The sequence below is a fragment of the Acinonyx jubatus genome, chromosome X (assembly GCF_027475565.1).
Source record: "Acinonyx jubatus isolate Ajub_Pintada_27869175 chromosome X, VMU_Ajub_asm_v1.0, whole genome shotgun sequence".
Lineage (NCBI taxonomy): Eukaryota > Metazoa > Chordata > Mammalia > Carnivora > Felidae > Acinonyx > Acinonyx jubatus.
In genome coordinates, this window is record NC_069389.1 from 43,083,818 (window position 1) to 43,099,919 (window position 16,102).

The following is a 16,102-nucleotide window of genomic DNA, read 5'->3' on the forward strand; positions in this document are numbered from 1 at the left end:
GCTGTTCTTCTCTTTTCCTCTTGGCACAGGTTACCTTTTCTTCTGATGAATAGATTTGCTTGTTTTGTTAAAATCTTTCTTTTTTTTTGAGCCTAATAATGACTGAAAATGAAACCCAGTATTTGCCGAGACTGAAAAATCTCCCCTGCCTCTTCCTCAGCTCTTCTGAAGTTTTCTTGTTTGGAAATTTTACTTTTAAACCCACCACAATAGCTTGGCATTCCGGGATCTCGGCAGCAAGGGCACACAGGTCAGCCCCTCTCCCCTTTCCCTTTCCTCAGCAGCCAAAAGATAAGGTTGCTCCAAGAGAAACAGCCACTCCCAGGTTATTGCTGAAGGAAATATTTGCAAGATCCAGGAAGTGAGACACAAGGAGGCTTGCACAGGGAGGGGAGAAGGGCCAAAGAGTTTGTTGTTGCCACCCTTCTCTGCCTCTGGCATCACAGAACTTAAAGTAAAGAACAACTCATCTGGCAATGACAAATGCAAGTAGCAAGACTCGTCCTGAACCTTCTACAGCCCCCCAGGAGGCTGTTGTAAAGTGTCCTTTGAAGACATCAGAGAAGTCATTGTATTATTGGGACTGTCCTGGGTAAAGACTAGCTCCCTTTCTCCAATGGCCCCAACTTAGAATTTTGAAGAGGTCTTCCCATTACTCCTTTGGATTTTACATAGTGTCATGGACATGGTGGCAAGGGATGATAACAATCGGTCTTGTTTACTGAGAGTCCATCATGCATCGGGCACAGGGCTGGACAGCAGACAGACCTGATTTCATTTAACTCTCAAGACATCTTCTGGCATAGGTTTTCTTTTGTCCATGTTAGAAATGAGGCTCAGAGAAGTTAAACAACTGGGTGAACACAAAGGGAATAGGGGCCAGGAGAAGTAACAGCTGAGGTCTGACTCCGATGCCCACGCTTTTGCTAATAAAACATGCTGCCTCACCAGGGTTCTGATAACCTTCTCAAGAGATTTAATAAAAGGCATTTTAGGAATAAATAAAACACTGTCAAGGGACCTGGATGGTCTGATATCCACGAGAACAATTCCGCTGAGGATCAGGCTGGCCAAGGCAATCAAGGTTCTATTCTCTGATATGCAGAGGTTCTGAAACTTGGGCATGCATCAGAGCCACCTAGAGGGCTTATTCAAACACAGACTGCTGGGTTCTATCCCCAGAATGTCTGATTTAGTAAGTCTGGGGAAGGGTGGAGAATTTTTGTTTCTAACAATTTCCCAGATGATGATGGTACTGCTGGTCTGGGACCACACTTTGAGATCTGCTCTAATCATCATTACCTACCAGGTTCCCAACACATCAGGTTATCTTAAGAGGTATAAAGCCATTTGGAAAAAAAAAAACTTCTCAAAACTAAATTCATTCAAGTAACTATATATATATATATATATATACCATCCATGTGACAACTGGGCTGAAGATTTACAAAATAAAATAATGGGAATACTGGAGGTCCAAAAAGTTCTGGGAATCCTGATGTTATTCAAGGAAATTTGGTGCCCAACCATGGTTAAGCAATGGATGGGTCAGGGAAAGAGAGGGAGTGTTGTCTATTTGAGTCCTCATGTATACCAGATGTTAATGTACTGAATTTTAAAGAATACAATGGGAAAGTTATAAAGAACATGATTCTATCTTGTTTAAAAGTTTAAAAGGCATTTTTGGGGCACCTGGGTGGCTCAGTCAGTTAAGCATCCAACTTCAGCTCAGATCATGATCTCGCGGTTCGTGAGTTCAAGCCCCACGTCAGGCTCTGTGCTGACAGCTCAGAGCCTGGAGCCTGCTTCAGAATCTATGTCTCCCTCTGTCTCTGCCCTTCCCCTGCTCATGCTCTCGTGCTGTCTCTCTGTCTTTCTTTATTTCTCTCTCTCTCAAAAATAAACATTTAAAAAATAAAAAAAGACATTCTTGTTCAATTATTAATGAGAATTATTATTATGGAGTAGTTCTCTGTGATGCATGTATTTAACATTTAAGAGTAACCCTAAAAATTCAGGAAATTTAGTAACTGGTCATTTTGCAAAGGATATGAATTTGACTTCAAGGCATCGCAATACTGGCTTATAGGACAAGTCACCAAAGAAAGGAGAGAGCCTAGTCAACAACTTGGCATTTCAATGTGGCTTGGTGGGTTTCTATTTGCCATTGAGGTACACAGGTGCAGTAACTGTGGCAGAGAGAAAATGTGCTTCTTTTGAATAATGGCACTGAAATGCAAATTATCTGCAAGCTAGTACTGGACACAGAAGTGATGGAAAGTTCTTAAGAAAGTGATGCTTCTCAGCTAGAAAATACAATGTTTATTTGTGGGGTTGGGGAGTTTCTATGTTGGGGTGGCAGTGACAGATTTGGAAATTCGCAAAGTTCTGGTGATGTACACCCTCAGAAACATCAAAGCTCTTACAGATTTAAATAAGCAGAAGTGTTGGTTGATGGAGAATTCTATCAAACTGAATTCTAGGTAACAGTGAGATCAAATGTGTTTAGTAAGTAATATTGTCTATCTGTCATTAGTATGTGGATCTTTCCAAAGTCTTTGATATTTAACTTCCCAGGCCTAAATCAAACCAACCAGTTCTCTTCTTGAGATTTTCTTTTTCATTATAAAAATCCAGCAATTTGACATATACCCAAAAAACACCATGCACATTCAATTCCAGCTACTTACACTTTACCAGTTGCCTTTCTGAATTTTCTTTGTGTATGGCTACTATCAGATTCAACATGTGATTTAGGATTTAGCCCTTTTTTGGTTAATATTATTACAAATACTCATTTCTGTGCAAGACCCAATATTTGTACACTTGCCATTGTTAATGGCTATATTCTGTTCCATGATGATAATATATTAGCATGGTAAATGGTTTCCCCGATTATAAATAGCACTACTATGAATATATTTAAACAAATCATTTTTTCCTTTTTAGGTTATTCCCTTGGGGGTCTGCTGGGCCAAAGAGTATGAACAAATAGCTTTATAACTTCTGTCACATATTTCTAGATTGCCCTCCAGAAAAGCTGAATCAACTTATACTGCTCCCAGAAACAGTTTCCCCACAGCCTTGTCAAGATAGTGTTTTGTAATTTCTATTGATCATTTCCATTAATTGTTGATAGTTTAATAAGCAAGTTGTGATATGTGGAAGTTGTTTTTGTTTGCATGTCTTTAATTGCTAGTGAGCTTGTACTTTTCCATGCAGTTATTTTAATTCCTTTATTTTCTCATGTGTAAAGTCCCTGCCCAGTTTCCTTGCTCTTTTATGAAGCTGAATCTGAAAGCTGACTTTCTATATCTATATCCATTCTTTATATTTTTTGGACAGTCAACTGTTATCAGTGATGCTGGCCCCAGATATTTTTCTCATTCTGTTGTTCAGCTTTCTATTACATTTTGTTGTACAAAGGTCTCCCCCCCCCCCAACTTTTATATATTTAAAATCATCCATCTTGTCTCTAATGGTATCCTCCATTTAACAGACACAAATTTATCTTCTATCCAAGCTGGAATAAATATGCTATTTCACTGTCTGATTTTTTGAATTTACTACAGAGTAAAGTGTGTACTAGTTATCTAAGTTAATCATTCTTGGGTGCCTGGTGGCTCAGTTGGTTAAGCACCCCACTTTGGCTCAGGTCATGATCTCATGGTCCATGAGTTTGAGTCCCGCGGTGGGCTCTGTGCTGACAGCTCAGAGCCTGGAGCCTGCTTCAAATTGTGTGTCTCCCTCTCTCTCTGCCCCTCTCCCACTCGTGCTCTGTCTCTGTCTCTCAAAAATAAAATAAACGTTAAAAAAATTAATTATTCTCCATAATGATACCTACAATTCCAACATTAAAGAAAGAATGATTGCTTTCTCCAGTTCAGGGATGTTTCCAGTGCTCTATATTCTTAGAATAGCTTGAATCTATTCCTAGAATCTTTAAAAAAAAACATTTCACTGTTTTCAACCCACTATCATATGGTTTTGATAATTGTCACTTTATGACAGGCTTTAAAATCTGATAGGGTAGGTCTACCATCATTTCCTTTTTAAATAAATGTATTCTTTGGTATTACTGCCTACTTGTTCTTCCAGATAAATTTCACTATGAATTTGGCAAGTTCTATAAAGTCCCACAGTGACTCTAATCAGTAGTGCATTACATCTATATATTAACTTAGGGAGTGTTATAATCATTGCTATATTTAGTCTTCCCAAATTGAAGCAGAGTACAGCTATGCATTTATTCAGGTCTTTATTTCTTCCATTAGAGTTTTATAATTTTCCTTGGATAAGTTTTGTGTGTCCAGGATTAAATTAATACCCAGATATTTAAATTCCCTTTGTCACGCTTTTGACAAATCCTTCCATGCCTCGGAAGACTGCATTCTTCTTAGATGCAAAGCCTTCCTGAAAAGTGTACTCTTCCTAATACAATGAGATTCAACTCTGAATTATCCATTTTCTTTCACTCAGCAAATAGTAAATGTGTACTAGATATTCTATACTCTGCTCATGGTGTGGTTTGATAAAAGGAAGGAAGAAAGCCCTAGGCTGAGAACTGAAACAACTGGGTAGTAGTCCAGTTTTGTCACGTACTTGCTTTATAATCCCAGAAGCAAAGGGCTTTGGAGTCAGATGCCTGTTTGACCTTGGGAAAAGGACTTTAATCTATCTGTAAGTTCCCTTGTCTGTAAAATTGGGTCAATAAATGGTAACTATCTTGTAGGGTCATGATAAATAATGAATAATGAAAGGGAAATGCTTATAGCAGTGCCTGACACATAAAAAACACTTAATAAACGTTAGCTATTATACCTTTTGTTGTCGTTGCTAATAATAGTATAATACTACCTTTCCTGAGTCTCAGCTTCCTTCAGTGAAATGGGAAAAAATAAGGCTTAACTGCATAGGGTTGTTGTGAGGATTAACTGTAAATGTGGCCATGTGTATAAAAACACTCTACACACTTTAAAGCTCTGTGCCAAGTGGTAAAATGGAAAGGATCACAGGAAGCAACTGTAGGTACAGAAAACCAAAAGAGATAATCTGGAAAATACTTTCTTTTGGCTTTTAAATACATAGCTTATGTATATAGCTTTTTCTCCCAGCAGAGCTACTCACCGCCGGTTTTCCCTCCTGCTAATATTATAATGCATTTGCATTCTCTGCACACAAACCAAATAACAGTGGAGGGATACAACCAAGAGTGTAACTACCTGGAATTAAAATTCATTGCAGGCTTCCAAACAAAGACAGTGGCTCAAGAATATACATTTGATTTTCCCACCTACACCCATCATTCCAATTGAGACAGAAACGACATAAGAAATGTTAAAAATTTGTGTTGTGGTGGTTGGAGGGGAAGGTGAGCGGAAACTCCATCAAGATTTCTCTTCTTAAATGTCATCCCTGCCCTTGACCTTCTCATCTTCCCTGAGGTCATAAACTGTCATCCATCTTAAGAATCCATACTCTTTTTCCTTCCATTGACCTCTCTCTTCTGGTTTTAAATTTAAACCAGTCTCCCAGATCCTGACCAAACCTTCACTTAAACCAATGGTTCTCATCAGTAGCTGGAATCAGAATCACTTGCAGGGCTGTTAAAACACAGACTATGGGCCCCATCCCAGTTTCTGATTCAGTAGGTCTGAGTGGGGCCTTGGAATTTTCATCCCTAACAAATTCAGAGGAGATACTGAGGGTGTTGGTCCTAGGAACACATTCTGAGAACCACCAACTTAAAACTCATTGCTCTAATTACCACCCCATTTATCTCCTTCCTTTTCCTGGCCAACTTTTTCTTTTAGAGCATTTTGAAGTGTTCAAATTCTTCCTTTAAAATGTTTTTCAAATCACATGGTCACCCTAACACATATTCATTGTATTAAAATTAATGAAAGGAAACTGAAACCTTCCTACAGTGCTAGTGGAAATGGGAAATGGTACAGCCACTTTGAAAAACAGGCTGTTCCTTGGAAAGTTAATAGAATTACCATATGGCCCCCAAATTCCACTCTTAAGTATGAGAGAACTGAAAACATGTCCACACAGAAACTTGTACATGAATGGTCATGGCAGCATTATTCACAACAGCTAAAAAGTGAAAATACAACAAATGTCCACTAAATAGATAAGTGGATACATAAAAAGTGGTATATCCATACAGTGGACTATTATTTGGCAAAGAAAAGGCATGAAATACTGATACAGGCTACAACACAATGAACCATTATAGCACACGAAGTGAAAGAAGCCAGACACAAAAGCCTTCATATTGTATCATTCCATCTACTGGAAGTGTACAGTATAGGCAAATCCACGGGAACAGAAAGTAGATTTGTGGTTGCTTGAGGTTGATGGTGGGAATGGGGAGTGACTATAAATGGGCACAGGGAATCTTTGTAGGGAGATGGATAGGTCTTAAAATTGGATTGTGGTGATGATTGCATAGCATCATAAATTTACCAAAGCTCACTGAATTCTACACTTAAAATAGGTGAATTTATGATGTGTAAAGTTCTATACATTTTTCTTCTACGAATACCCCTCACAGACCATCATGCCATCTACTTGCTATGCCCACTGCTTTACTAAGTTTGCTTTCTTGAAGGTCACTTGCGATTCCCAATTGTCAGAGCCAGTAGCGATTCTCTCTGTATCTTCTGTGATGGTGCACTGGCCAACCTCTTCTGCCACACCAGCTGCTTGCCCATTCAGTTTCCTTTACTGGTTCTTCTTCCTCATCCTACTCCCTGCCTGGATGATTGACAAACCTCCTGCAAAGAATCCACCTGTCTTCCTCACTAATTTCAAATTCAACATATATCAACTCAAGCTTATCTTCTGCACCAAGCTAGCTCCCCTCTCTCACCTGTCCCAGCTACTTCAATAACTTTCTCCAGGTCACCTGGGGCTCAGAGTGTTGTTGTTTTGCCCAGAGTTATTTTTGACTTATTTCCTTTCTTTCCCAAATTCCAGTCACTAGTTCTCTCTACTCTTCCCTCAAAACGTGTCACTTATTTGTAAGCAAATCATTTGAACAGACAATTCACTTGAGAAACAATGCAAATATTAAATAAACACACGAAAACATTTCAAACTAGAATAATTAAAGTAAGCCAATTAAAATTATAATAGGTGCCATTTATGCCCATTGCATTAGAAACATTTTCCACAGATGGCAAGATTTGGGGGAAACTGGTATCCTTATATATGGCTAATGGCAGTGTAAAATGCCTCCTGGGAAAACAATTTGGTGAAATCTATCAAGAACAAGAAGAATGTTCACATTGCTTCAACTAGTAATCACAACTCTAGATAATTATTTTAATGAGATAATTCACAATGAGAAAAAGGTTATAGCTACTCCAAATTTTTCTGCAGCATTACTTTATAATAGCAAGAAATTTGAAACAACCTAATTATCCAACAATTTGGGAATGATTAAGCAAATTACAGCACATTAAGCTGGTGAAATATGCAGCCATTAAAATTTATAACGATTGAGGAGGCCTGTATAGTAACATGAAAAATTGTTTGCCAAGCAATGCTTAGTGGGGAAAAAAAAGAAGCCGGACACACAAAAATCGCATCTACATAGTTTTTATATAACTATGCCAAAAAAATCTCCATACCTATAGATAAGAGCTGGTAGGGAAATAAAAACAATCAGGGTGTTTGGGTGGTAGGAATAAGGCTACTTTTTCTTCTGTTTTTAATTTTCTGTAATTTTGTTTTCACAATAAACATCTCCGCACACCCCCCCCTCCAATATATCACACATATTTATCTATCTCTTCTGCTTCATTCCTACTGCACCTCCACCTTCCCAGTCCAAGGCCCTCCTCTTTCATGCATGGATCACTTACCCTAATTTTTCTTCCTTCAACCTATCTAGGCTACAAATGCAGCAAGGTTGCCTCAGTACCACATTTATCACATCATTTACCTGATCGATAACCTGCAGTATCTTTCGTATTTGTGATACTATATAGTTTTCAAGGCCTACCTATCCTGGTCCAATATTTCACTCTTCACCCCTTTCCTCTACTGTTACTGCTGCTGCTGCTCCCCCATATTCCTCTTTATTATTACAACCAACATTTACCGAGGGTTTACTGTGCCAGGTTTTGTTCCAAATGCTTTGTACCTATTTTCCAATTTAATCCTGGCAACAATCACCTAAGCTAGGTACTCTTACCCCATTTCACAAATAAAGAAACTGATAGGGCAGAGAGAGGAAGAGCCACCCACTTGCCAAGGTTACACAAGCTAGAGAAAATAAGAATCTGGATTTGAACCCAGGCAGGCTGATTCCAAGGCCAGAACCATTAACCCGTGAAGTTTATTTCTCCAACATACTCTGCTTAGCCCCCTTGGGTTTTTCCTCCTGTAGGTCCCAGCCTTCAGTTTTCTTACCCTCCAGCAAACTTAAATAAAAAACAATTTATCATGTACTGGCTCCTTACCACGTGCCAGATACTTCTTGTTTAAACCATGTATTTGACACTTTTCATCTTACAACAACTCATCAGAGTAAGCAAAAGTTAAGTTTAAATCCTGGTTTGTCCCTTTGATAGCCATGAGACCTTCAGTAAACTACTATAACTTCTCTGAGCCTCATATCTTTCTCTGAGTCAGTGGTTCCCAAAGTGTGATCCCAGGACCAGCTGCATGAGCATCACCTGGACAACCTTGTTAGAAATGCGGATTTTGAGTTTTATTCCATACCTACTGAATCACAGTTTCTGGAAGGGGTTGGGGGGTAAGTGTAGGATCCACCTGTCTGTGTTTTAACAAGCCCTCCAGGTGTTTCTAAAGCACATTCAAGTTTGAAAGCCACTGTTCTAGTTATAATAATACATACCTGACAGGATCTTGGAAAATATAAAACATAACATAATATGTGTAACTTAGCTTGCAGCACATTGTTTTGTAAGTGGTAATTTATGATTATTGCTACTTAACTTTGTGTGGGTTAGTCTTCCTTGCTCAAGCTGTGGGTGGACAGGCATTGTGCTTCCTGATGCTCGCTCTCTAATATTCCCCTGCTTGCCTAGAAAAAGGCAGTGCATACACTAGGTTTTGAATAAAGTCCTCTTACTTCACTGGCTGACTGGGAAGAGAACCATTTTGTAGAAGCACTGTAGTTGAGTCTAGTGTCTCTAAAGGTAGACCACCTGGGTCTAATCAACTCACTACACCTGTGGGATTTTAGGCAAGTGAATTTATCAGTTTCTTCTGCCAGAGAGACTAATAATAACTACCCCTTTAGGTTATGGTGATAGACACAGTTGACCTTTGAACAACGTGGGGGTTAGGGACACCAATCCCCACCCCCCATGCAGTTGGAAATCCATGTATAACTCTCGACTCCCCCAAAACTTAACTACTAACAGCCTACTGTTGACTGGCAGCCTTACTGATAACATAGTCAATGAGCTCATATTTTGTATGTCTTAGGTACCATATGCTATATTCTTATGAGGAAGTAAGCTAGGGAAAAGAAAAATGTCATTAAGCAAATCATAAGTTGGGGGGGGCACCAGGATGGCTCAGTCAGTTGATTTCAGCCCAGGTCATGATCTCATGGTTTGTGAGATTGAGCCCCGTGTAGGTGTAGGACTCTGTGCTGACAGCGTGGAGCCTGCTTGGGATTCTCTCTCCGTTTCTCTTTGCCCCTCCCTCACTTGCTCTCTCTCAAAATAAATAAACAAACATTTTAAAAAATCATTAAGGAGAGAAAATATATTTAAAGTACTGTATTGTATTCATTGGAAAAAAAAATCCATGTATAAGCAAACCCATGCAGTTCAGACCTGTGTCATTCAAGAGTCAGCTGTAAATATTTGTAAAGTGCTTTGGTGCCTAGAATAGAGCAATGTGTTCAATAAATGCTAGTTAGCATTATTATTTTTGTGTCATTTCACCCATTCAATGGTGGAGGAGGCTCTGTTTCCTCAGTTGGTAAGCCAACGGCAAATACCTCTTGAGGGACTTCTCTGTGTCAGGCGCTATGTTAGGCACAGAGGATAAGTCTCTGTGGTAAGAAGATAAGGCCGAGATGTGGTCTCCTCTCTCAAAGGTCTCAGTCTAATATGGGAAACTCAGCAGATCCACAGCAGGGAATCAGACCAGCCAGAGAGTTCCAAAGGCCTCAGACTTCTGAGACAGGATGCTGAGGGATCCTTTTGAAAGGTTTCCTTTGGGATCCTAATCGATGAAGTTGTAAGGGGAAAAGCATAAACTTTGGGGCCAGACAAACCTGGGTCCAAATTCTGGCTTCATCGCTTATTGGTTGTGTGACCTCATCTATAAAATATGTAATGAAATGAACTGTTGTGGGGAATAAATGAGATTATGGGTTAAAAAAGATCCAGTCCAGTGACTGACACTTAGATTATTCAAAAATGTTGGGTTCCTCTCTTTTCTCATGGCCAACCAGAAACCTGATGGGTGTCCCATAATTTGGAGTCAAAAGAAAGCCAAAATTATTCCTGAATGTACCACCAAATCACAGGGGGTCAGAAGACCCGGGATTCTAGTCCACTTCCTTGGTGCTCCCTCCATTGGTGCCCCCACAGAGGCACAACTAAGGGCCTTCTTCCTCCTTCATTTCTAGAGTTTGAGTTAAAGAATCAATATAATTTCAGGGTATCTTGTGTAATTTGACCTAGAGAAGAACTGGCTAAAAGAACACATCAAGGAATTTCATGAAAAAGAAGGCTGCCAGGCTGATTGATGGAGAGCAAACTGGAAAAACTAACTGTCCACTCCTTCTAGTCACCTATGGCAAGCGGGCTTATCTCTGGGGAGCATGAGCACTGGGTGCCAAGCTCCTCACATTACAGGAGTAGACTCTCTACTTTTTTTTTCCTTAAGGGTTTTGCCCAAGCAAGTCTCTTCCCTTTAGTCCAGGCCATACGTGCTGTTTGCAAAAATGTCCCTACCTTCTTCCAGGAATTTTAATGTATCGTTAGCATGATCTGCCCCTGGATATGCCTTAAGTTCTTCACAAGCCCTGTAAAAAGAAAGGTGGCAGAGGCCAAAAAACAGGTGGCTCCAACAAAGGAGGCAAAGGCACAGTGGTAGCTGGACAGTCTTATCTCGTCTCTGTCCTTTCCAATTAATTGTCCAGTGGCTGCTGTGGATATGAGCATACTTTATGCCGTCTCACCTATATTTCAGCATGACCTGCTCCCACATGTCCTTGTGGGTGGGCAAGACTACCCCAGGCCTCTGAGCTGATGGGCACACTTCCCCACAACATACTGACTACTATGTATTCCAAAACGTCATAGTGATCAGTTTGGTCTGTAGCCCAGCTGCCTGGGGAGCAGGCTAGATTACATCTGTGGTATGAAGTTCTTGGTATGGACACACCAGGCCAGGTTCCTCAAAGGAAACTGAGCAAACAGAAGATCTTAGCAATTTCTATAGAAGTCTCAGAGACATCAACGCACCCCACTCCCTGAGTGATCACTTACCTCCCTGACTGGCTGGTCTTCCTGTTTCCTGTTATTGGTTTCCATTTATCCCCAGAAAATTCCTGCAAAGCAAAATTCTGATAAATTAGGGAGCTCTGAGCAGCCAGGTATCCAGATGTCTTCAAAAATGTGAAGAGGTCAGAAGCCTGTCCCTGGCCAGACCCCGCTCCCCGCACTTGGTTTCTTCTACTTTCCCACACAGGCTAGAGAAATATGCACCTGGAGTGCTGCCTTTATGTCCAGAGGCCTGGTGAACTGCTGGGGGCATGCAGAGACTAAGAGTACTCAGAGACCTGGATCATGTGCTCTAGAAACTCCGTGTTTCCCTCTCTTTCTCCACTCCCCTCCCAAACCATCTTGTAAACCAGTTTAGCACGTTTGCTGTTTGCTCTGGCTCTTGTGAAGGAGGTCTTTTTGTTTATTCTGCCACATGAACCTGCTCATTCCTCTTGCCTCTTCTAACATAGAAAGCATCTTCTTCGAAGCCCTGGCCCTTGAGGGGGCTTTCAGGCCTGAAGCCCCGTGCTGCTCTAACCTTTTCCCAAGGTGAGGCACACACAGAGCATGCATGCCAGCACACCTTTGTACCGCAGGGGCCCTTCCTTCTCCTCCCAGATCCACTGGTACCGGCTGAGGCGGGCTCATCTCTGGGGAACACGAGTGCCAGGTGCCACGGTCCCCACATTACAGAAGCATGCTCTCCACCCTGGCCATTTTTTCCTTAAGGGCTTTGCCCAAGCAAACTGTAGCTCAAGCCATATGTGCCATTTGTAAAAATGCTCCTGCCTTCCTATTCTAGATCCAAACCTGATGCAAATTTGCCTTTTGACATTCTCCCTGACTTTGCATGCAGCATTCTCTACCTGGCAACCCAAAGCTTAACTCAACAGGAAAGCACAATTTTTCCTAAACCTCACTGATCTCCCAAATTCCCTCTTCCTCCAATGCTGTCATTAGTCCTATTCAAAGTTTTATTAACCTTTGCCCCAGTAAAAAAAAATTTGCTCCCTTTTGGGGGTAAGATACTTAGTGTCTGTCATTCTGGCTAAGACACTTATTAGCTGTGCTGTCTGATGGAAGTTATATCACCTCTCTGAACCTCAGCTTCCTATCTAGTAAATAAGGGCTATGCCATCAAGCTTTGCTGGCTTCCCCGGAGTGAGTACAAAATGGGATATGCATAGAGAATGCCTAGCACAATGCTTGGCATGCGAGAGGCTGTAGATGTTAGCAGTCACAAGAAAGATGAGGTTTTATAGTTTTCCCAAGACCAGAGCGGTCCCCGCCTGTACTTGTCATATTAGAGCAGCTCTGACCACTTGTTAGACTTCAAACTCTGCCTCAACACCCTTCTGAGATGTTCCTGCCCTCAAAGACACTATTACTCCTTCAGGCACAGTGGCAGCCAGGATTTCCTGTCCATGCCCGGTGGAAAGTGCTCAGTAAATAGCAGTGGCCAAACCAAAGTCCTGTCCCAATTTGCAACCTCCTTGTCAGCTCCCCAGTATCACCTTACTTTGTTTCCTTGAATCACTTAAGTTGGTGTAAACTGCCTGTACTCTATGGACCAATGAGGCAGTGAGCCCTACAGCTTGTTGCAGATGGGGTTCAATTGTTGCCCCAATCGAAGTTATACTGCTAGAAGGCATCCTGCCATACTGGAGAGGGCCTTGGCTTTTCTTTCTCTTTCTTTTTGCATTCCAATTTTCTCTTTATTTGATTGGCCCAGGTTAAACTTAATGAAAATGCTAAATATTAACAAGGTTATGGGGAAGACAAGCACTGTCTTCAGGAAGAGAATTTGACAATATCAACCAAGGCTTTTATTTTTTTATCTTTTAAATAGTATATTCTATTTTTTTAATATAATTTACTGTCAAGTTGGCTAACATACAGTGTCTACAGTGTGTTCTTGGTTTGGGGTGTAGATTCTCATGATTCATCGTTTACATACAACACCCAGTGCTCATCCCAACAATGCCCATCATGCATTTTCCCCTCTCCCCTTTCCCCCTATCAACCCTCAGTTTGGGCCTGGGCTTTTCAATTAGCTTATGGAGAGGCAGTGTAGCACAACTAGGAGCTTGGCCTCTGAAGCTAGATGACATGGATTCAAATACCACACCTGCCCTTCCCTAGTGGTATGACTTCAGGCAAACTACACAGCTTCTCTTTAGCTTATCTCCCCCAGCTATTTAATAGTGAGATCATCATAATAACAGTACCTATTTCCCGATTGCTTCCAGGACTAAATGAGTTGATACATATAAAGTGCCTAGAATAATACTGAGTGCAAAGTGGATACTCAAATGTCAGTTACGGTTATGTTGCTCAAGTTTTGTGTTTGCCACTTGCTAGATGTGTCACCTCTGTGAGCCTCAGCTTCCTTGGCTATAAAATGGGGATTCTAGGGGTGCCTGGATGGCTCAGTCAGTTGAGTGTCCGACTTCAGCTCAAGTCGTGATCTTGCAGTTCGTGAGTTCGAGCCCCGCATCGGGTTCTGTGCTGACAGCTCAGAGACTGGAGCCCGCTTTGAATTCTGTGTCTCCCTCTCGCCCTGCCCCTTCCCTGCTTGCACTCTGTCTCTCTCAAAAATAAATAAACATAAAAAAATAAAAAATAAAAAATTATTTAAAAATGGGGATCCTATTATACCTTAATATCAAACAATTGTTAAATGAAATAATCTGATAATATGTGAAAAACTAACTGGCATGAAGTATGAGGAATGTAAGTGCATGATGATTTTAGTTTTCTTCAAGTACTAAGGAGCTAATTAGCTCCCTAACCTCTTTCAGGGCCATAAGGAGCAGAATCTCAACCCTACTTCAGACAGCCACTGACCATCACAACCACCTTGGTCATTTGACCTGGGGTGTCCTATCCCATATTGTAAGTTTTCCTATGTCTGGCATGTACATGTGGGTGTTCAGGTGGCAGGGGAAGAAACAGGCATGAAGTGGCTTCACATATCTGAAAGCCTAGTGTATAAGCAGACTTGCTGAGCTGGTCTAACTGGCATTGGGAACCCATTGTGTCCCCTTCCTTCAGAGTACAAAAGGAGAGGCATGGTGTGGGCACAGGCACACCTGCATTGCTGCTACCAACTGCTGCAACCTTCACATTTCATCTCCTTCTCTTATGGAGCTACCAGCTCTGGGCCAATACTCCTGCAAGCCATCATATCCTTTCCCCCAACTTCAGACTACTTCCTCTACTGTCTACTCGCAGGACCTTCTTTCAGCAAACATTTCAAACTAAGCTCAAATCTCCCTTTAGTTTAGGAGACAATAACTCACACTTAAAAGATGATAACTCTCTGGTAGTCACTGTTCTAAGTGCTTTACCCATGTTCCACCATTTAATCCTCTCAACCAACTTATGAAGTAAGTTATTACTTGCATTTTTTTTTCACATGGGGAAGCTTAGGAATTTGAATGCAGGCAGTCTGGTTCCAGCATCAGTGATTTTTTAATCATTATTTTATATTTCCTCTCCTCTTTGCTTCAAAATTTTGTCTTAAGTATTTCCAAGCATCCAGAAAAGTTGAACAAGTTTACAATCATCTATATACCCACCACTTAGATTCTGCAATGATTATGTTACTACATCTGCCTGATTCCATACCTATTCACTCCTCTACCCATCCACCAATCTATCTTACATTCTTGATGCATTTTTAAAGTGACAAAGAGATTTATCCCCATAAATTTGAAAACTTAAAGAAAATAGACAGATTTTTCTTGATGAATTACCAAAGCTCACTCAAGAAGAAAAAGATAATTGAAACGACCTGTATCTATTAAAGAAATGGAATTTGTAGTTTAAAATATTTCCACAAAGAAAACTCCAGGTCCCGATGGCTTCGATGATAAATTCTTCTAAACATTTAAGGAAGAAATAATACCAGTAGTATGCAAACTCTTTTTGAAGATGGAAGAGGAGGAACAACCTCCCAACATATTTGGTAAGGCCAGCACCTTGTCATGAAAACCAGACAAGGACATTATAAGAAAACTACAGACTAAAATCCCTGATCATCATAAACACAAAAATCCCTAACAAAATATTAGCAAATCTAGTCTTGTTCTTATTTCAAAAACCAATCAATAGAGTTCACCGTATCAATAGAGTAAAAGAGAAAACTATAAGATCACTTCAATAGATATAGACAAAGCATTTTAAAGAATCCAGCGTCTGCTCCTGACGAAAGCTCTCAGCAAATTAGGAATGAAAGGGAACTTCCTCAAGCCGTCAAAGGGCATCTATGAAAACTTATAGCTAACATCAAACTTAATATGGAGAGATTAGGAACAATGAACACTAGCCACACTTACTATTTCTACTAAACATTGTGTTGGAGGTCCTAGACAGTGCAAGAAGGCCCCCCTCCCCTAGAAAATGTATACACAATAGAAAGGAAGATAAAAAACAATTTCATTTGCAGATGACATGATTGTCTATATAGAAAATCTTTTTAAAATCTACCACAAAGCTACTAGAACTAGTGAGTTTGGCAAGGTTGCAGGATACAAGACCAATATACAAAATTAAATTGTATTTCCATATAGTATTAACAATGAATTTTAACTTGACATTAAGAAAACAAT

At 40.5% G+C, this 16,102-nt stretch overlaps 1 protein-coding gene across 4 annotated transcripts in view; it reads right to left on the minus strand.

Annotated features, from left to right (window-relative positions):
- SHROOM4 (shroom family member 4) overlaps positions 1–16,102 on the minus strand; it is a 257,265-nt gene that overhangs the window by 22,386 nt on the left and 218,777 nt on the right. For all 4 annotated transcript variants that reach the window (XM_053202326.1, XM_053202327.1, XM_053202330.1 and 1 more), the window contains one exon: positions 11,493–11,554. In XM_053202326.1, the coding sequence (XP_053058301.1) occupies positions 11,493–11,554 (62 nt within the window). The remainder of the gene's footprint in view (positions 1–11,492; positions 11,555–16,102) is intronic.